At 28.7% G+C, this 22,405-nt stretch overlaps 1 protein-coding gene across 4 annotated transcripts in view; it reads right to left on the bottom strand.

Annotated features, from left to right (window-relative positions):
- Window positions 1-22,405, bottom strand: part of LOC143191636 (inactive pancreatic lipase-related protein 1) — a 62,606-nt gene that overhangs the window by 11,523 nt on the left and 28,678 nt on the right. For 3 of the 4 annotated variants that reach the window (XR_013004576.1, XM_076396935.1, XM_076396936.1), the window contains exon 4: window positions 10,694-10,942. The exons of the other annotated variant lie outside the window; for it this stretch is intronic. Coding sequence is in view for 2 of the 3 variants with exons in the window: in XM_076396935.1 (XP_076253050.1) it covers window positions 10,694-10,942 (249 nt within the window). In the remaining variant the exon portion in view is untranslated. The remainder of the gene's footprint in view (window positions 1-10,693; window positions 10,943-22,405) is intronic. 4 annotated transcript variants of the gene reach the window in all.

Raw genomic sequence — 22,405 nt, 5'->3', positions numbered from 1 at the left:
TTAGTTAATGATATTTATCAAATATATTTCTGATCTGATATGGATAACAATTTGAAAACTGTAAATTTGAAAGTGATTCTCTTTACTATGAAAGAAACGTGACTAACTTAACAAAATGTGGTTGAATTTCGTCCACAGAGCCATCACTTCCTTCAATCATGTCCATGATCATGTCCTTCAATCAATTTTATTACGTAAATTTAGGAAGAAGGTGTATAAGAATCAGACAATTCGCTATATATTTGATATATTTTTTAAAATTTATGCATATTTCCATACATATGTAAAGAATTGATTCAGATCTTCATTATCAAAACTTATTAATTTAATGAGATTATCACTGAAAAGCTCTTTATTACATTAGTATTCGAATGTTATTAAAATTAAAGTAAAACTGAAGAGTCGTTGAAAGTTGATCCTTTGATATTAAATACCATACCCAATAGGCAAGCATAGAAAAACGACTACCGAAAAATAAGTAATGAAAGATTTCCTTTAATTCTTCTGACACGTCTGCTTTTAACGTATAATTTACACTATATTTGAAATATATTTTAAAATTTATGCATATTTCCATATATATGTAAAGAATTGATTCAGATCTCCATTATCAAAACTTATGAATTTAATGAGGTTATCACTAAAAAGATCTTTATTACATTATTATTCGATTGTTATTAAAATTAAAGTAAAACTGAAGAGTCGTTGAAAGTTGATCCTTTGATATTAAATACCGTACCCAATAGGCGAGAATAGAAAAACGACTACCGAAAAATAAGTAATGAAAGATTTCCTTTAATTCTTCTGATACGTCTGCTTTTAACATATAATTTACACTATATTTGAAATATTTTTTAAAATTTATGCATATTTCCATATATATGTAAAGAATTGATTCAGATCTCCATTATCAAAACTTATGAATTTAATGAGGTTATCACTAAAAAGATCTTTATTACATTATTATTCGATTGTTATTAAAATTAAAGTAAAACTGAAGAGTCGTTGAAAGTTGATCCTTTGATATTAAATACCGTACCCAATAGGCGAGAATAGAAAAACGACTACCGAAAAATAAGTAATGAAAGATTTCCTTTAATTCTTCTGACACGTCTGCTTTTAACATATAATTTACATTATATTTGAAATATATTTTAAAATTTATGCATATTTCCATATATATGTAAAGAATTGATTCAGATCTCCATTATCAAAACTTATGAATTTAATGAGGTTATCACTGAAAAGATCTTTATTACATTATTATTCGATTGTTATTAAAATTAAAGTAAAACTGAAGAGTCGTTGAAAGTTGATCCTTTGATATTAAATACCGTATCCAATAGGCGAGAATACAAAAACGACTACCGAAAAATAAGTAATGAAAGATTTCCTTTAATTCTTCTGACACGTCTGCTTTTAACATATAATTTACATTATATTTGAAATATATTTTAAAATTTATGCATATTTCCATATATATGTAAAGAATTGATTCAGATCTCCATTATCAAAACTTATGAATTTAATGAGGTTATCACTGAAAAGATCTTTATTACATTATTATTCGATTGTTATTAAAATTAAAGTAAAACTGAAGAATCGTTGAAAGTTGATCCTTTGATATTAAATACCGTATCCAATAAGCGAGAATAGAAAAACGACTACCGAAAAATAAGTAATGAAAGATTTCCTTTAATTCTTCTGACACGTCTGCTTTTAACATATAATTTACATTATATTTGAAATATATTTTAAAATTTATGCATATTTCCATATATATGTAAAGAATTGATTCAGATCTCCATTATCAAAACTTATGAATTTAATGAGGTTATCACTGAAAAGATCCTTATTACATTATTATTCGATTGTTATTAAAATTAAAGTAAAACTGAAGAGTCGTTGAAAGTTGATCCTTTGATATTAAATACCGTATCCAATAGGCGAGAATACAAAAACGACTACCGAAAAATAAGTAATGAAAGATTTCCTTTAATTCTTCTGACACGTCTGCTTTTAACATATAATTTACATTATATTTGAAATATATTTTAAAATTTATGCATATTTCCATATATATGTAAAGAATTGATTCAGATCTCCATTATCAAAACTTATGAATTTAATGAGGTTATCACTGAAAAGATCTTTATTACATTATTATTCGATTGTTATTAAAATTAAAGTAAAACTGAAGAATCGTTGAAAGTTGATCCTTTGATATTAAATACCGTATCCAATAAGCGAGAATAGAAAAACGACTACCGAAAAATAAGTAATGAAAGATTTCCTTTAATTCTTCTGACACGTCTGCTTTTAACATATAATTTACATTATATTTGAAATATATTTTAAAATTTATGCATATTTCCATATATATGTAAAGAATTGATTCAGATCTCCATTATCAAAACTTATGAATTTAATGAGGTTATCACTGAAAAGATCTTTATTACATTATTATTCGATTGTTATTAAAATTAAAGTAAAACTGAAGAATCGTTGAAAGTTGATCCTTTGATATTAAATACCGTATCCAATAAGCGAGAATAGAAAAACGACTACCGAAAAATAAGTAATGAAAGATTTCCTTTAATTCTTCTGACACGTCTGCTTTTAACATATAATTTACATTATATTTGAAATATATTTTAAAATTTATGCATATTTCCATATATATGTAAAGAATTGATTCAGATCTCCATTATCAAAACTTATGAATTTAATGAGGTTATCACTGAAAAGATCTTTATTACATTATTATTCGATTGTTATTAAAATTAAAGTAAAACTGAAGAGTCGTTGAAAGTTGATCCTTTGATATTAAATACCGTATCCAATAGGCGAGAATACAAAAACGACTACCGAAAAATAAGTAATGAAAGATTTCCTTTAATTCTTCTGACACGTCTGCTTTTAACATATAATTTACATTATATTTGAAATATATTTTAAAATTTATGCATATTTCCATATATATGTAAAGAATTGATTCAGATCTCCATTATCAAAACTTATGAATTTAATGAGGTTATCACTGAAAAGATCTTTATTACATTATTATTCGATTGTTATTAAAATTAAAGTAAAACTGAAGAATCGTTGAAAGTTGATCCTTTGATATTAAATACCGTATCCAATAAGCGAGAATAGAAAAACGACTACCGAAAAATAAGTAATGAAAGATTTCCTTTAATTCTTCTGACACGTCTGCTTTTAACATATAATTTACATTATATTTGAAATATATTTTAAAATTTATGCATATTTCCATATATATGTAAAGAATTGATTCAGATCTCCATTATCAAAACTTATGAATTTAATGAGGTTATCACTGAAAAGATCTTTATTACATTATTATTCGATTGTTATTAAAATTAAAGTAAAACTGAAGAATCGTTGAAAGTTGATCCTTTGATATTAAATACCGTATCCAATAAGCGAGAATAGAAAAACGACTACCGAAAAATAAGTAATGAAAGATTTCCTTTAATTCTTCTGACACGTCTGCTTTTAACATATAATTTACATTATATTTGAAATATATTTTAAAATTTATGCATATTTCCATATATATGTAAAGAATTGATTCAGATCTCCATTATCAAAACTTATGAATTTAATGAGGTTATCACTGAAAAGATCTTTATTACATTATTATTCGATTGTTATTAAAATTAAAGTAAAACTGAAGAGTCGTTGAAAGTTGATCCTTTGATATTAAATACCGTATCCAATAGGCGAGAATACAAAAACGACTACCGAAAAATAAGTAATGAAAGATTTCCTTTAATTCTTCTGACACGTCTGCTTTTAACATATAATTTACATTATATTTGAAATATATTTTAAAATTTATGCATATTTCCATATATATGTAAAGAATTGATTCAGATCTCCATTATCAAAACTTATGAATTTAATGAGGTTATCACTGAAAAGATCTTTATTACATTATTATTCGATTGTTATTAAAATTAAAGTAAAACTGAAGAATCGTTGAAAGTTGATCCTTTGATATTAAATACCGTATCCAATAAGCGAGAATAGAAAAACGACTACCGAAAAATAAGTAATGAAAGATTTCCTTTAATTCTTCTGACACGTCTGCTTTTAACATATAATTTACATTATATTTGAAATATATTTTAAAATTTATGCATATTTCCATATATATGTAAAGAATTGATTCAGATCTCCATTATCAAAACTTATGAATTTAATGAGGTTATCACTGAAAAGATCTTTATTACATTATTATTCGATTGTTATTAAAATTAAAGTAAAACTGAAGAATCGTTGAAAGTTGATCCTTTGATATTAAATACCGTATCCAATAAGCGAGAATAGAAAAACGACTACCGAAAAATAAGTAATGAAAGATTTCCTTTAATTCTTCTGACACGTCTGCTTTTAACATATAATTTACATTATATTTGAAATATATTTTAAAATTTATGCATATTTCCATATATATGTAAAGAATTGATTCAGATCTCCATTATCAAAACTTATGAATTTAATGAGGTTATCACTGAAAAGATCTTTATTACATTATTATTCGATTGTTATTAAAATTAAAGTAAAACTGAAGAGTCGTTGAAAGTTGATCCTTTGATATTAAATACCGTATCCAATAGGCGAGAATACAAAAACGACTACCGAAAAATAAGTAATGAAAGATTTCCTTTAATTCTTCTGACACGTCTGCTTTTAACATATAATTTACATTATATTTGAAATATATTTTAAAATTTATGCATATTTCCATATATATGTAAAGAATTGATTCAGATCTCCATTATCAAAACTTATGAATTTAATGAGGTTATCACTGAAAAGATCTTTATTACATTATTATTCGATTGTTATTAAAATTAAAGTAAAACTGAAGAATCGTTGAAAGTTGATCCTTTGATATTAAATACCGTATCCAATAAGCGAGAATAGAAAAACGACTACCGAAAAATAAGTAATGAAAGATTTCCTTTAATTCTTCTGACACGTCTGCTTTTAACATATAATTTACATTATATTTGAAATATATTTTAAAATTTATGCATATTTCCATATATATGTAAAGAATTGATTCAGATCTCCATTATCAAAACTTATGAATTTAATGAGGTTATCACTGAAAAGATCTTTATTACATTATTATTCGATTGTTATTAAAATTAAAGTAAAACTGAAGAGTCGTTGAAAGTTGATCCTTTGATATTAAATACCGTATCCAATAGGCGAGAATACAAAAACGACTACCGAAAAATAAGTAATGAAAGATTTCCTTTAATTCTTCTGACACGTCTGCTTTTAACATATAATTTACATTATATTTGAAATATATTTTAAAATTTATGCATATTTCCATATATATGTAAAGAATTGATTCAGATCTCCATTATCAAAACTTATGAATTTAATGAGGTTATCACTGAAAAGATCTTTATTACATTATTATTCGATTGTTATTAAAATTAAAGTAAAACTGAAGAGTCGTTGAAAGTTGATCCTTTGATATTAAATACCGTATCCAATAGGCGAGAATACAAAAACGACTACCGAAAAATAAGTAATGAAAGATTTCCTTTAATTCTTCTGACACGTCTGCTTTTAACATATAATTTACATTATATTTGAAATATATTTTAAAATTTATGCATATTTCCATATATATGTAAAGAATTGATTCAGATCTCCATTATCAAAACTTATGAATTTAATGAGGTTATCACTGAAAAGATCTTTATTACATTATTATTCGATTGTTATTAAAATTAAAGTAAAACTGAAGAGTCGTTGAAAGTTGATCCTTTGATATTAAATACCGTATCCAATAGGCGAGAATACAAAAACGACTACCGAAAAATAAGTAATGAAAGATTTCCTTTAATTCTTCTGACACGTCTGCTTTTAACATATAATTTACATTATATTTGAAATATATTTTAAAATTTATGCATATTTCCATATATATGTAAAGAATTGATTCAGATCTCCATTATCAAAACTTATGAATTTAATGAGGTTATCACTGAAAAGATCTTTATTACATTATTATTCGATTGTTATTAAAATTAAAGTAAAACTGAAGAGTCGTTGAAAGTTGATCCTTTGATATTAAATACCGTATCCAATAGGCGAGAATACAAAAACGACTACCGAAAAATAAGTAATGAAAGATTTCCTTTAATTCTTCTGACACGTCTGCTTTTAACATATAATTTACATTATATTTGAAATATATTTTAAAATTTATGCATATTTCCATATATATGTAAAGAATTGATTCAGATCTCCATTATCAAAACTTATGAATTTAATGAGGTTATCACTGAAAAGATCTTTATTACATTATTATTCGATTGTTATTAAAATTAAAGTAAAACTGAAGAGTCGTTGAAAGTTGATCCTTTGATATTAAATACCGTATCCAATAGGCGAGAATACAAAAACGACTACCGAAAAATAAGTAATGAAAGATTTCCTTTAATTCTTCTGACACGTCTGCTTTTAACATATAATTTACATTATATTTGAAATATATTTTAAAATTTATGCATATTTCCATATATATGTAAAGAATTGATTCAGATCTCCATTATCAAAACTTATGAATTTAATGAGGTTATCACTGAAAAGATCTTTATTACATTATTATTCGATTGTTATTAAAATTAAAGTAAAACTGAAGAGTCGTTGAAAGTTGATCCTTTGATATTAAATACCGTATCCAATAGGCGAGAATACAAAAACGACTACCGAAAAATAAGTAATGAAAGATTTCCTTTAATTCTTCTGACACGTCTGCTTTTAACATATAATTTACATTATATTTGAAATATATTTTAAAATTTATGCATATTTCCATATATATGTAAAGAATTGATTCAGATCTCCATTATCAAAACTTATGAATTTAATGAGGTTATCACTGAAAAGATCTTTATTACATTATTATTCGATTGTTATTAAAATTAAAGTAAAACTGAAGAATCGTTGAAAGTTGATCCTTTGATATTAAATACCGTATCCAATAAGCGAGAATAGAAAAACGACTACCGAAAAATAAGTAATGAAAGATTTCCTTTAATTCTTCTGACACGTCTGCTTTTAACATATAATTTACATTATATTTGAAATATATTTTAAAATTTATGCATATTTCCATATATATGTAAAGAATTGATTCAGATCTCCATTATCAAAACTTATGAATTTAATGAGGTTATCACTGAAAAGATCTTTATTACATTATTATTCGATTGTTATTAAAATTAAAGTAAAACTGAAGAATCGTTGAAAGTTGATCCTTTGATATTAAATACCGTATCCAATAAGCGAGAATAGAAAAACGACTACCGAAAAATAAGTAATGAAAGATTTCCTTTAATTCTTCTGACACGTCTGCTTTTAACATATAATTTACATTATATTTGAAATATATTTTAAAATTTATGCATATTTCCATATATATGTAAAGAATTGATTCAGATCTCCATTATCAAAACTTATGAATTTAATGAGGTTATCACTGAAAAGATCTTTATTACATTATTATTCGATTGTTATTAAAATTAAAGTAAAACTGAAGAGTCGTTGAAAGTTGATCCTTTGATATTAAATACCGTATCCAATAGGCGAGAATACAAAAACGACTACCGAAAAATAAGTAATGAAAGATTTCCTTTAATTCTTCTGACACGTCTGCTTTTAACATATAATTTACATTATATTTGAAATATATTTTAAAATTTATGCATATTTCCATATATATGTAAAGAATTGATTCAGATCTCCATTATCAAAACTTATGAATTTAATGAGGTTATCACTGAAAAGATCTTTATTACATTATTATTCGATTGTTATTAAAATTAAAGTAAAACTGAAGAATCGTTGAAAGTTGATCCTTTGATATTAAATACCGTATCCAATAAGCGAGAATAGAAAAACGACTACCGAAAAATAAGTAATGAAAGATTTCCTTTAATTCTTCTGACACGTCTGCTTTTAACATATAATTTACATTATATTTGAAATATATTTTAAAATTTATGCATATTTCCATATATATGTAAAGAATTGATTCAGATCTCCATTATCAAAACTTATGAATTTAATGAGGTTATCACTGAAAAGATCTTTATTACATTATTATTCGATTGTTATTAAAATTAAAGTAAAACTGAAGAGTCGTTGAAAGTTGATCCTTTGATATTAAATACCGTATCCAATAGGCGAGAATACAAAAACGACTACCGAAAAATAAGTAATGAAAGATTTCCTTTAATTCTTCTGACACGTCTGCTTTTAACATGTAATTTACATTATATTTGAAATATATTTTAAAATTTATGCATATTTCCATATATATGTAAAGAATTGATTCAGATCTCCATTATCAAAACTTATGAATTTAATGAGGTTATCACTGAAAAGATCTTTATTACATTATTATTCGATTGTTATTAAAATTAAAGTAAAACTGAAGAATCGTTGAAAGTTGATCCTTTGATATTAAATACCGTATCCAATAAGCGAGAATAGAAAAACGACTACCGAAAAATAAGTAATGAAAGATTTCCTTTAATTCTTCTGACACGTCTGCTTTTAACATATAATTTACATTATATTTGAAATATATTTTAAAATTTATGCATATTTCCATATATATGTAAAGAATTGATTCAGATCTCCATTATCAAAACTTATGAATTTAATGAGGTTATCACTGAAAAGATCTTTATTACATTATTATTCGATTGTTATTAAAATTAAAGTAAAACTGAAGAGTCGTTGAAAGTTGATCCTTTGATATTAAATACCGTATCCAATAGGCGAGAATACAAAAACGACTACCGAAAAATAAGTAATGAAAGATTTCCTTTAATTCTTCTGACACGTCTGCTTTTAACATATAATTTACATTATATTTGAAATATATTTTAAAATTTATGCATATTTCCATATATATGTAAAGAATTGATTCAGATCTCCATTATCAAAACTTATGAATTTAATGAGGTTATCACTGAAAAGATCTTTATTACATTATTATTCGATTGTTATTAAAATTAAAGTAAAACTGAAGAATCGTTGAAAGTTGATCCTTTGATATTAAATACCGTATCCAATAAGCGAGAATAGAAAAACGACTGCCGAAAAATAAGTAATGAAAGATTTCCTTTAATTCTTCTGACACGTCTGCTTTTAACATATAATTTACATTATATTTGAAATATATTTTAAAATTTATGCATATTTCCATATATATGTAAAGAATTGATTCAGATCTCCATTATCAAAACTTATGAATTTAATGAGGTTATCACTGAAAAGATCTTTATTACATTATTATTCGATTGTTATTAAAATTAAAGTAAAACTGAAGAGTCGTTGAAAGTTGATCCTTTGATATTAAATACCGTATCCAATAGGCGAGAATACAAAAACGACTACCGAAAAATAAGTAATGAAAGATTTCCTTTAATTCTTCTGACACGTCTGCTTTTAACATATAATTTACATTATATTTGAAATATATTTTAAAATTTATGCATATTTCCATATATATGTAAAGAATTGATTCAGATCTCCATTATCAAAACTTATGAATTTAATGAGGTTATCACTGAAAAGATCTTTATTACATTATTATTCGATTGTTATTAAAATTAAAGTAAAACTGAAGAATCGTTGAAAGTTGATCCTTTGATATTAAATACCGTATCCAATAAGCGAGAATAGAAAAACGACTACCGAAAAATAAGTAATGAAAGATTTCCTTTAATTCTTCTGACACGTCTGCTTTTAACATATAATTTACATTATATTTGAAATATATTTTAAAATTTATGCATATTTCCATATATATGTAAAGAATTGATTCAGATCTCCATTATCAAAACTTATGAATTTAATGAGGTTATCACTGAAAAGATCTTTATTACATTATTATTCGATTGTTATTAAAATTAAAGTAAAACTGAAGAATCGTTGAAAGTTGATCCTTTGATATTAAATACCGTATCCAATAAGCGAGAATAGAAAAACGACTACCGAAAAATAAGTAATGAAAGATTTCCTTTAATTCTTCTGACACGTCTGCTTTTAACATATAATTTACATTATATTTGAAATATATTTTAAAATTTATGCATATTTCCATATATATGTAAAGAATTGATTCAGATCTCCATTATCAAAACTTATGAATTTAATGAGGTTATCACTGAAAAGATCTTTATTACATTATTATTCGATTGTTATTAAAATTAAAGTAAAACTGAAGAGTCGTTGAAAGTTGATCCTTTGATATTAAATACCGTATCCAATAGGCGAGAATACAAAAACGACTACCGAAAAATAAGTAATGAAAGATTTCCTTTAATTCTTCTGACACGTCTGCTTTTAACATATAATTTACATTATATTTGAAATATATTTTAAAATTTATGCATATTTCCATATATATGTAAAGAATTGATTCAGATCTCCATTATCAAAACTTATGAATTTAATGAGGTTATCACTGAAAAGATCTTTATTACATTATTATTCGATTGTTATTAAAATTAAAGTAAAACTGAAGAGTCGTTGAAAGTTGATCCTTTGATATTAAATACCGTATCCAATAGGCGAGAATACAAAAACGACTACCGAAAAATAAGTAATGAAAGATTACCTGTAATTCTTCTGACGCGTCCGCTTTTAACATTTTGTCCGCACACTCCCGCCATCTGTGCGCCCAAACTTAACCCTGTCAGATGCAGGCTGGGCAGATAGAGTCCTCTCGACACGAGATAATCGATAAATCGGGCCGCATACTGACCGACAACTCGAGTGTTTTGAGATGCCGTCAAGTACCACGGGCCGGCTTCTAAACGGGGCGCATTCAATAAAATCACGTTGTGGTCAGCGCGCTGGGTGAAGGCTAGAAAGTTTTCAAAGGATTAATATTTCATTAGTGTCACTCCTTATTTATCTAATTTACTATCGTTACGTAGTTTTTCCTATTTATCTTATAATTTGAAGTATGAAAGTGAAAACTACGAGGGGGGACCAAATATATTTTTTATTAATCTCCTACATAATATGATATCAGTTCTAACATGGAGAAGACCAGATCAGTAAGTGATCTACTGTATAACTTATAATCTAAATCTTATTCTAGATACTATTCTAATTTATTTTAAAGTCTATCCTAACTTATTCTAAAAACCATTCTAGCTTATTCTAGAGATTATTAAAGCTCACTCTATGTATCTATTAATCGCTTCGTATGGTAGTTTGCGTTTGAGCCTATGCACTGCACTGTCATCGCACACATTTAACTGTTTGGCGAGTGCATTGGGATGCGCTAATAGTCTTTCAGAGTATTTCGCACTAACACTTCCAATCTTACTCGTTATGACTTCTATAGGGATATCGCGCTGAATCAGTTTGTTGGACACGTAATATGGGGCATCGACGATGACTCGCAACACTTTATTCTGGAACCTCTGGAGGATATCTATATTAGATTTGCTAGTAGTATCCCACAGTTCAGTACCATAGGTCCAAATAGGCCTAAGTATCAACTTATACAGCAAACCCTTGTTATCTAATAATAACTTAGATTTACACCAGTACATTTGGATTAGTGTAACCCCAAGCTGTTTGAATACTTGAATTCTTTGAATTGAAATGCATTCCCAGATATTTAGCGTTGTCTGCTCGCGGAAATTCATGATTATTCAATTTTACTGAGGGACATGTTCTTCTACAAAGGGTGAATTTCATATGAGTAGATTTTGGCCCCATTTGCTTTGATACGCCACGTTTTCAATTACAATTCGACTTCGTTAAGATGAATTTGGAGGTTTCTTATGGCTAATATTATTTCATCGTGTGATGATTAAACCGCTGTATCGTCACCATATGTTGCAACAGTAGTGATTCTTGAGATCGGTAGGTCATCTATATACAATAGATATAACAATGGGCCAAGAACATTGCCCTGCGGGACAGGCGAATATATTGGGCCTAGGTCAGTGTATTCGTCACCCTGTTTGACAATAAAATGTCTGTCTGTGAGGTACGATTTCAGCAGTTGAAAGTGCGTATGGGGCAAAAGCTTTTTCAAGAATCAAATATAAACGGAAATTTTACTATTTAACTTAAAACGTAATTCCAATCTAGAAGATTCGATGCTCGAGTGTTCTTTGGTTTATGAGCTGAGCTGATCTCATCCATGCCTATACAAGTTTCGATTGGCTAGAACTACACATGTGCACTTGTTCTAATCTAGCCTGAGAGTTTTCCCATCTACGCGTGCTTTTTTATATACGCCTTGTTGTTTACCACAGTTGCGCTTAGAAGTCACTTTTTTGGTTAATTTTGTATTTACATTTTATTGAGGTAATATAATTATTTCATAGGCAAAATTAGCGACAGATAATTCGAAAACAAGAGTATTAGTTATGAATTATTAGTAAAATATTATCATTTTATAAGACAAATTTTGTAGATTGCTATGAAACAAAGGATATAAGGATAAAAATATGTTAAATAATATAGATACAGAATTTATTTGAAAATTATAATAAAGGTGAGAATGAAATATGGTCATGTCTGTATACCTTTTCTGTCTATTTGTTATTATACTTATATCTTTATGATTTTACAGATATTTAAAATGAAGAAAAAAGCTAAATATTTAAACGAAATATCATTAATTTTCAGTAAAGTGTAAATATAAGTTGTACTTAATAGAAAGTGGTTGGAATAAATTGATAATATAGGATTTGAAGCTTTGTGATTAATTATTTCTTTCGGTTTATATAACTCCTCGGAGCAGATAAATAATACCGAAATATTACAAAAGAAATAATAAATATAAAAGAAACCATAAGAAAATAGACAGCAGGTTATTCGTTTGCTACTTTAGACATCTAAACCAACTCAGATGGGATCTAATAGAAACAAGCAACAAGCTTTGGGAGGTGATATAAGAGTATTGTCTGGACCTTAACATCACTAACATCCGCAGGCACAACTGAAGCTTATTCTCGCGTCTCAAAATTGGTCACTGTAAACCGACCCATGAGTCTCTTTAAGGGAAAACGTCCACCACTGAACTTCGAATATGGTTCCTCACTCTCTACCAAATATGTTCTCATCGAATGCGGAAGATACAACTAGCAAAGACCGTTAGTCAACCTGGGAGGGAGAATGGACCAGTGTGTTAACCTGAAGAACCTGTAAAAAACTGATTAATTTTCTAACTGTAACAGGACTACTACTAAATATATAATAGTGTGCATCCATGTTATATCATGCATGTTTGTTTGAATTTTTGTATCTTGTATCCTTATAACAGTCATGGGTTGTGCGGCCATTGTACTGTAGCATTAATATATTCATGCATCTGTATGCTTTTACCTATTTTACTTGTCATCTTGCAACATATACCCTTTATCCTACACATCTAACTCTAGACTTTATATTCCGACCATGTATTTATATTAATCTTTACATTCTATACTTATAATAACATCGTATACTTTAACTATAACTGATGCTGTAAATTTGTTGTATATTGTATATCTGCAAATAGACCCTAAATAGTTCCGGAGGCTGATGGGTCTATAATATATAATTAAATATTAAAATAAAGATACAGTTTAACTAAAATATTACACTTTACTTATACATTATACACTTATTTTGACATTGTTTGCTGTTAATTTTATCTATTAAATAATAAATAATTATATTACATTAACAAACCTAAAAATAACTGCCTAACCAGGACTCTTTTTAAACTGTGATACTTGGGCAGCAAAATCTTTTTACCTAGTTTAGAATAAAGTGCATGAACAGTTCTGGCTAATCAACAGGTACTCTGAGATAGAAGTGTCGACCACCGAGAAAAATAATGATATTTCGATAGATCGATATTTAAAAAAAACTTACAATTAAGTACCAAAATATACTAATCTTCTGAAATTAAGTACCAAAATACACTAACTCTTTAAAATTAAGCACCAATTTGAATGGTTTATCAGAATATCGACCAAAAATATCCATTTTTTTAACTACAATATATCGATATATCGATATTTTCACTACCCTGGGATACTTTCACTGTCGTCTAGGAGGCAATATGTCTGGTGCGTACCTGCGTTCAGCAGAATTTCCCACTTCTGCTGCATGACTATATCCTTCATAACCGAGCGTTATCATTAGATTACCTTAGGTCTGTTACTCACTATAGCTAGTCCTTTTTGTAACAGTACCTTGTTTAGTTTGCTCAATTGACGCTGGCAAACATAAAGTAAGAGTATCGTTCAGTTTTAGCAACTTGTGATTCACCATACCTGCTGATCCCGCTATAAGCACAGAAAGACTTTATGGTCGTGAATATCCTGATGCGATATGGATTTTTCTGTTAAAATTTCCTTAATTTCTTTGGAGTAAGTGATTCGTTTGGGTTTTCTCTTAATTTCGGGGGTATTATTCTAAGGAGCTTGCTGGATGTCTACCACAAGTTTTTCTGCTTCTAAATTTCATTGTTCAGTTATCTTCAGTTGTATATTCAGCTTCAGGAAAATGCGATTATCGAGTCCTTTTATCAACCATTCCCAGTCTGTTCGTTTATTTGTTAGTGTTGGGTTTTGATTTTTTTATTATAATTCAACTTAGGCTCATAATTACTGGACTTGAATCAAAATTGTCTTCAACTTCTAGGTCTGGAGTTTTACTTGGGACATCTAACTAATAAGACGAACTGTCAACAGTGGCAATATTTAGTGAGGAATATTCGAGGCATTCAAGCTTTCTAAAAGAACTTACTCAATTTAACGTGGAAACTATAAATATCCTAATAAATCAAGAACTATATAAACGCACACGCCATTAAAAATTCTAATTAACATTGGTTAAGTAAATCGCTGAATTTTTGCGGTAGGAAACCGTAACAATGATTAATAACAAGATCGTTCACGCATTTTAGAGAAGATTGCGATCGATCGACCTACTTCGATCGAATTGTATCCATTTAAGAGACTTTCTTGATTGATTATATAGATAGACAAAACGCACCGATCAAAACATTATACCGTCTGGTCATAAATAAAAATCAATAGGTAACTGAATAAATATTTGAAAGCGGCTGCAGTGACAGACCGGCCGTTGTTCTGTTTTATTTATTACGTTATGTGTAGCTTGAAAGGAAACTTCATATGCGCTTTTGTGAAAGCTTCGAACATGGGCTTACAGATTTATTTAATTAAATGAATAACGTACCCAAGTTTTCACTTTATAATATGAGGTATAAAATATAGAACTAGCTGTTAATTGATACATACATAAAAGTAACTATAAAAGTTTAACACAAATATCGAAATTAATTAATTTTAGTTTTCGGTATGTTCGTTTTTAATTAAATAACCGCAACAATAGTACTTGTTATGGAATGATAAATAATTTGTAATATTCGTTTATGTAAGATTGTTATTAAATTTCGAAGATATGCCCCATTAAATTCCATATTTTTAATAATTCTCTACATAAAATAACAGTTTTCCATTCAATACTATTATGTTATTCACGACACACAGCCACTAAGCATAGAATGCTTTTGATTGCATATTAAAACTTATTTTGTTGTTTAATTCCAATAAATCTGCTGCCGAAGCACATCAAACAATTTTAAAAACTCACGGTGATGCTATTCCGTTCTAGGGAATTACTAATTAGACATTCGGTACCATGCAATATTCCATATTGTCTCAAATCATATTTCATTTTCCACGTCATCAGTTTTTCCATAATAAAAAAGACCCTACATATATATAGACATAGATAAATAAATAAAGAACTCACCAAAAACAAATAAAACTTAGATTTTTAACACAACAAAAAAATTAAAATAATAATATAAAATATACACATATTAAACATTGTAATAACTCAATAAAAATAAACCAAAACCTTATTTAACCTATCTGCTACATGTATTTTATATTATACTATATAAACACAATTTAGCTGAATAACTACCTGAACCTATTTATCTATTTACAATGTTATTTTAAGTACTACTAACTGATCTGAGCAACAAATTAGATTTGTTCTGTTCGTAATTTTTATGCAAACAAATACAACAAACATAATAATAAGTTACACAAAATTATATTATTATTTTTGTATTGTTGGGGCTGGGGACCAACTTCAAAATGATCAGTTAGTAGTAATTAAAGTGTATTACTCACATTAGCCCACACCCATTTATACGACGTCGGATTAGAATAAGTGGTTATTGATTATAAAAAACTGAACACAACCACTATTTTCTTTTTCCAGGCCTGAATAAATGGCTGAGAAATGGTTGAGATTTGGGTCCAACGAATAGGTCATTATGAGGGTCAAATGATTTAGAAACCGTAAAAACATTGGAAAATCGCTATATTGAATAGTTTAAGTTATGTTGAGTAATAAAGCTTTTTGTTGAAAAAAGATCTTTCATTCAAAAAGTTACAGACTTATCAATCTAAGAAATATAGGTAAAGCAAGTAATAAATGAGAGACAGTCGCAAAAGCATAGGATACTACATAAATATGTGTATGCTACATATAATTCAGAACTACTGCACCAAACTGTGTAATTATTTTTTATTCAACACTTAAACCTATTTCAGCTGGAGTTCCACAGGGTAGTCTCTTGGACCAATTCTCATATCTGCTCTATACTACTGATATCCCAACAACAAAAGAAACAGTACTTAAGACATTTGTCGACGACAAAGATATCATGGCAAAAGTTATATCTCCTAAAGCTATAGAAAGTGTACCAGTAGCGGTCAACAAAATTTACCAATGGACTAAAGACTGTAAATTATTTTTAAGAGCTCCAAATCAATCCATGTTAATTTTGCGTTGCGGCGAAATGAGAAAAACCTAATTATACCACCTGACGGATGCTCGTTTCCTCAAGCAGAATCAGCAAAAATAACTCGGAATATATATCGATGTTAAGTTAAACTGGAAAGATGTTAGACAAAAAGCAGAGCAGATTAGACTCAAAGTCAAGCAACTGTACTGGTTAGTCGTCAGATACCATCAATTTGACCTAAAATCAAAGAGATTTACCAGTCAATCATAACGCCATTTTGGACCTATGAGATGCAAATATAGGGTTGCACTAATACATCAAATCAACTAGTAATCCAACGTACTCAACGTAACGTAACCAACGAAGAGCTGCACGATTACCTCGAAATGAACTGGATATGCGAAGTAATCCAAGATTTCGCCTTAAAACATGAAATAAGGTTGCTAAAACATAGCAACGTGAAAGCTTAATTATAATAGACAGGTTAATTAGAGCTTAGATTAGTAATAACTTAATTTGTAAATTAAAATTGTCCCAAGCATATCTAATGAAAAATTTAATTATTAAAAAAAATATTTGTTCGGCATTGTCAAGACAAAGGTTGTCCAGAACAATATTAAAAAAAATTAAGTTTCATTATATGAAGACCCAGAAAACAGTTAACAGACAAAACACTGTCAGTTCAACGTTTTTATAAGCTCAAAGAAATGTTCCTCTTTTAAATCGCCAACACAAATACGGTCACAATGCGTTATGAAAGTAATGAACGATAGAACTGGTAAAATTTTTAGCTTGGATGCCAGTGGAACTGGAAAAATATTTAATATCGTTGATATTAGCAACGATTTCATTGCAGATGAGAATTGCACTTGCACTCATTGTATAAGGTTATTATGTAAGGGCACTCGCTAAGTGTTTATGTCATCATTCTTGAAAATCTATGATAGATTAACATTAAACATTTATTTTTTACGCGGCCGAAAACCAAACTAAAAATGTTGTGAATCAAAAAATATTACAATAAATACTATCATTTTGAAGTAATTTATTTTTTATTATCTAATCTATTTAGAATTGAATATGCATACCTCAAATAGGACATCTGTCGGGTCAGCTAGTAAATAATAAGAATCGCGGAAATCTCTACAATATACCACAAACTTGTCTGCAAAATGACATCGGCGTCAGGAAATTCAACTGCACTCAAAGGACTTTAATTTAAAACAAGTGGGTCATGCGATTGCAATCTCAAATGCACTCTAACAAGTTTATTATTAATCATTGTCATATAATTGCCAGTCGAAAAATTGCTAGATTCCGTAAATCTGATTCGACGTTTATTGTTATATATAGCTGTTGAATAAAACAATACTAACATAATAGTTAAACAATCACGTTGCCATACTTTAATTTTATTTATTATTTTATGAGAATAATATTTCAATTAAACAGGAACGGTATTTGTAAAAATATGTGTAAAGGTAAATTACAAAATGTTGTTGGTAAATCGACAAAATGACTAATAAATATTCAAAGTTATTAATACATTGCAAGAATGCTTAGAAGAATTTTAACAATTTTGTGTAAATTTTTTATATTTGGCCTGTTTTTCTACACTTTTACTTCCTTTTTTTATATATATTTAGGTCTCCTTTTTACCAACGGAGGACCGACTGTTTACCGTTGGATCTGAACCATGGTTCTCGGCATTAAGCCTACCGACTAGCCAGTGACCAACTCAGAAGAGAAGACATCCGGTCTTACCCAGTCTGATTACTGGCGTGGCTGGGATCGTTATTGCTCGTCGGATTTTCCACTCTTGTCTATAAAGACAATTATAATTACAATCAAAAACATAAAGTACATCAATGCCCCAGCAAGATTCGAACCCGCGACTATCGCAACAGTATGAGGACCGTTGTATCTCCTTGACCACTGCGCCAACTAAACTAGCACACTTTGATTTCTGGTAGAATATCTACCACTTTTAAATAAAATAAATGAAAGAATGCAAATATTACAGCACCTTATAGTTCATGGTTAGAGAATTGTGTCAAAACAAGGACAATTTTACGCACAGGAAATTAGTTTTAATATAATTTTTTGAGCAAAATTGTTCGGTAAATTCATGTTTTGTAATAAAGTAATTAGTGGTGTAAATGAGGAAGTTGTAATCAACGAGGATTAGACAGTTGCAGTTCAATTAATGTATCAAGATAATATCGAAATAATTGTGAGTGTTGAAACAGGGAAATCCGCAAATTTGTTTTTCTAAAAATCATGGAATGTTCTAGGACGGAAAATGCACAAAATATAATGAGACTAGTTTTTGAATTTTGTATTAATAAATTATTTTTGGAAGACATAATAAAACTAGTAATGCTTTTGTACTAATATTTATGTATTTTGATATGCCGAACACTTGATATACTTCCCACATTACTTGTTAAAATAATGTTAAAAGTATTTCAAACTTCAGATTATCTAATGTATCCAAAAGTACATTTTCTTCATTTCCACCTCAAGTTCTTTCCGGAAATGTTTGGAGACATGAGTAAAGAGCAAGATAAACGATTGGTGTTAAACGGCTGGTGAAGAAGAAACAACGAGCGTCTTAATGATATCAGGCTACTGTTCGTTATAAATATCGTTAATAGTTTGTGAACGAAATAATATTTTGCAGTCTATTCTTTTTTAATTTAATGTAATAACTAAGTCAAGGAAAATGAAGTCATTTTCAGAGTACACCCAAAAACGTATAGATAACCTAACAAAACCTAAACAGTTCTTATTTTAGTTAAAAAATGTTCACACATTTGTCGCATGGTATTACGACTTCCTCCCTATCACTGTACATTCAATCCAATCGAGTTGTTATGGAGAGGGGGGGGGGGGTTGGCAAAAAATTATTATAATAGACACGTTGGTCGGGAAAAATCAAGAACTGTTTGGATATGTGGAAGGAGGCATTGTCGACCATAACACCTTCTGTTTACACGAACTCGATAAGACATACAGAGGAAGAAATTGATAAATGGTGGAATCGTGAACATGTTTTAGACGGACTGGAAATTAACAGTTTAGTGATTGACTTGAACAGTGACTAAAGAAAACCTTCAGGATATGTGATAATACTGTGCAATACTGGAAATTCCTGATGCAGAGTGATGACAGTGGAAACAACCACTAAATAAAGAAAGATACTTCATGGGTGGTGTGAAAAAGAGTTCAATGTAAATATAATAAAACAACTCTAACCTACAAACTATTATACCTGAGTTCTTAATAGTACTTTTAAGTCCTTCGATAATATATGCATTAGATGTACTGTAATGTTAAAATAAACTGTATATGATTGATAACATTTTTGTGTCATTACTTGATTTAAATTGGAGTTTTGTTGTATGTTAAAGCCAAACTGACAACATTGGGAAGTTTTGGCGTCACAAATTTAGATGACGTATGTACAAAATAACTTTGAATTGACTAAATATTTTATATGAATAAAATAAACTAAATCAGTAATATAACAGTATTAAGTAGCACTTAATTGAAATCAACAAGCCTTACTTGCATTGAAATCCTCCATAATCATATAAGCTCTGTACGCTCATGAAGATTAATTATTGGAATATCTGTTATGTATTATTTGTAATATCTTAATAGCGAGAACATGTTATAATTGTAAAATGTTTAACGTCAGTGTACGCGAAAGCTTGGCGTAAAGTCTTCAAACTATATCACAAACTGAAATTACCCTTCCATTATTAGCGATATTGTATTATAATTGTTACTGATTGGATTTCATGCACAGTTTGAATCATAGAGTAGTTAAATGAGAAAAATCTAATACCAATACACCAGTTTGGGTTTATTAACGTGTATTCAACAATTGACCAGGTCCACAGAATAACAGATGTTATTGAAAAAGTCTACAAAATTGAAAAAGTATGTTCAGCCATATACTTGGATGTAGCACAAGACTTTAATGAGGTTTGGCACGAAGGCCTTGTTCATAAACTACAGAAAATGTTACCAAAACAAAACACCGAACTACTAAAACCGTACATTACAGCCGGAATGTTTAAAGTTAAACAAGAAGAAGTTACAATCAAAGAAACTAAAGCAGATGTACCACAGGGAAGTGTACTGGGGCCAAGTGATAATATAGTTATGTAATTGGACGCAAGCTGGGAAAATAAAAATTAACGGAAGTAAATCTGTGCGTGTGTAGTTCACCTACAATCAGACCGTACAAGCACCAATAACATTAAATAATACTATCATTCCATATGGCAACAATGCTAAATATCTCAGAATGAATCTTGATGCAAAACGCTAGAAGGAACACATAAAGAAGGATAGAAAAGAACTGGAATTGAAATATAGGAAAATGTATTGGCTAATTGGAAGAAAATCAAAATTATCAATACATATTAGCAATTTAATAAGTAATTTAATAAGCAAATAGTGAAACCTATATGGACATACGGAGTTCAATTATGGGGATGTACTGCAAAGAGTAACATAAACAAAATCCAAATTTTTCAGAACAAAGTCCTGAGAAGTATCGTGGACGCACCCAAATACTACAGGACTCATGAGAATATTGAAGTATTGCAACTTTTGGATACCACCAGAGCAAGACACAGACTCAAAAGAATCATACCATCTGATCTTGTGTAGTATTGTGTAGCGAGGCGCATATAATAAAAAATACAGCAGTGACATGTATAAACATTATTTCACCAGAGACCGAGATAGGGTCGATGGGTCCTCCTAATTAGATACCTAGATTTAAGTTATCATAAAAACAAATTGTAGTAACAATGTATTTATTAAATAATAAAAAAACGCACACAGTAAAATAATTCAGATTCATATTTTGTTGCTGAAGAGATGGTTGGTACCGAGATTGTTATTAGAAACCCAAAATATATGTCAAGAGCGTTTATTATTTCTGGTTAAGGTAAACAAAAAGTAAGAATCAACGAGTGCTATTATTAAAAGAAAATTTAACCTATGTAGCAATATGCTAAACAAGATATAGATCAGGCAGGGTGTGGATGGTAATGGTAACAATATGTATTGATGAATTATATGCAGATGTAGGCTTGGAATTCGATATATGACAGGGCTAGGCCTCGCCTATTCCGCATATCTTATCAAAACTTCTTTATTTAGTTAGGCGCCGATTAGCGTTAGAACATAACCAGTATATGTTAAGTTGACAATACTCGGTGGTTTTGTCATTCAATAAGAAAAAAGATTGAATTTTGTAATTTCTGTAGATAAAAATAATAAAGAAAATAAAACAAATCAAAGAAAAACTGAGAACTAAGTCTGGCAAATAGAGTGGATATTGTGACAATTCGTACTTAATGTTGTATTATATATTACTTACATATATCAAGACATGAAAAAAAAATTGTAAATTAAAAAAAACTGGCGTCAAACGCTTCTTCGATTTCTGCAGCCTAACTAGCTTGTAAACGAGTATCAGGCACACAAATGCTTACA

The sequence above is a fragment of the Rhynchophorus ferrugineus genome, unplaced genomic scaffold (assembly GCF_030347505.1).
Source record: "Rhynchophorus ferrugineus isolate W39M unplaced genomic scaffold, kcgeb_rfMv2 rfM2, whole genome shotgun sequence".
Classification (NCBI taxonomy): domain Eukaryota; kingdom Metazoa; phylum Arthropoda; class Insecta; order Coleoptera; family Curculionidae; genus Rhynchophorus; species Rhynchophorus ferrugineus.
Note: the sequence above shows the minus strand (reverse complement) of the source record. Positions and strands in the feature narration are given on the sequence as shown.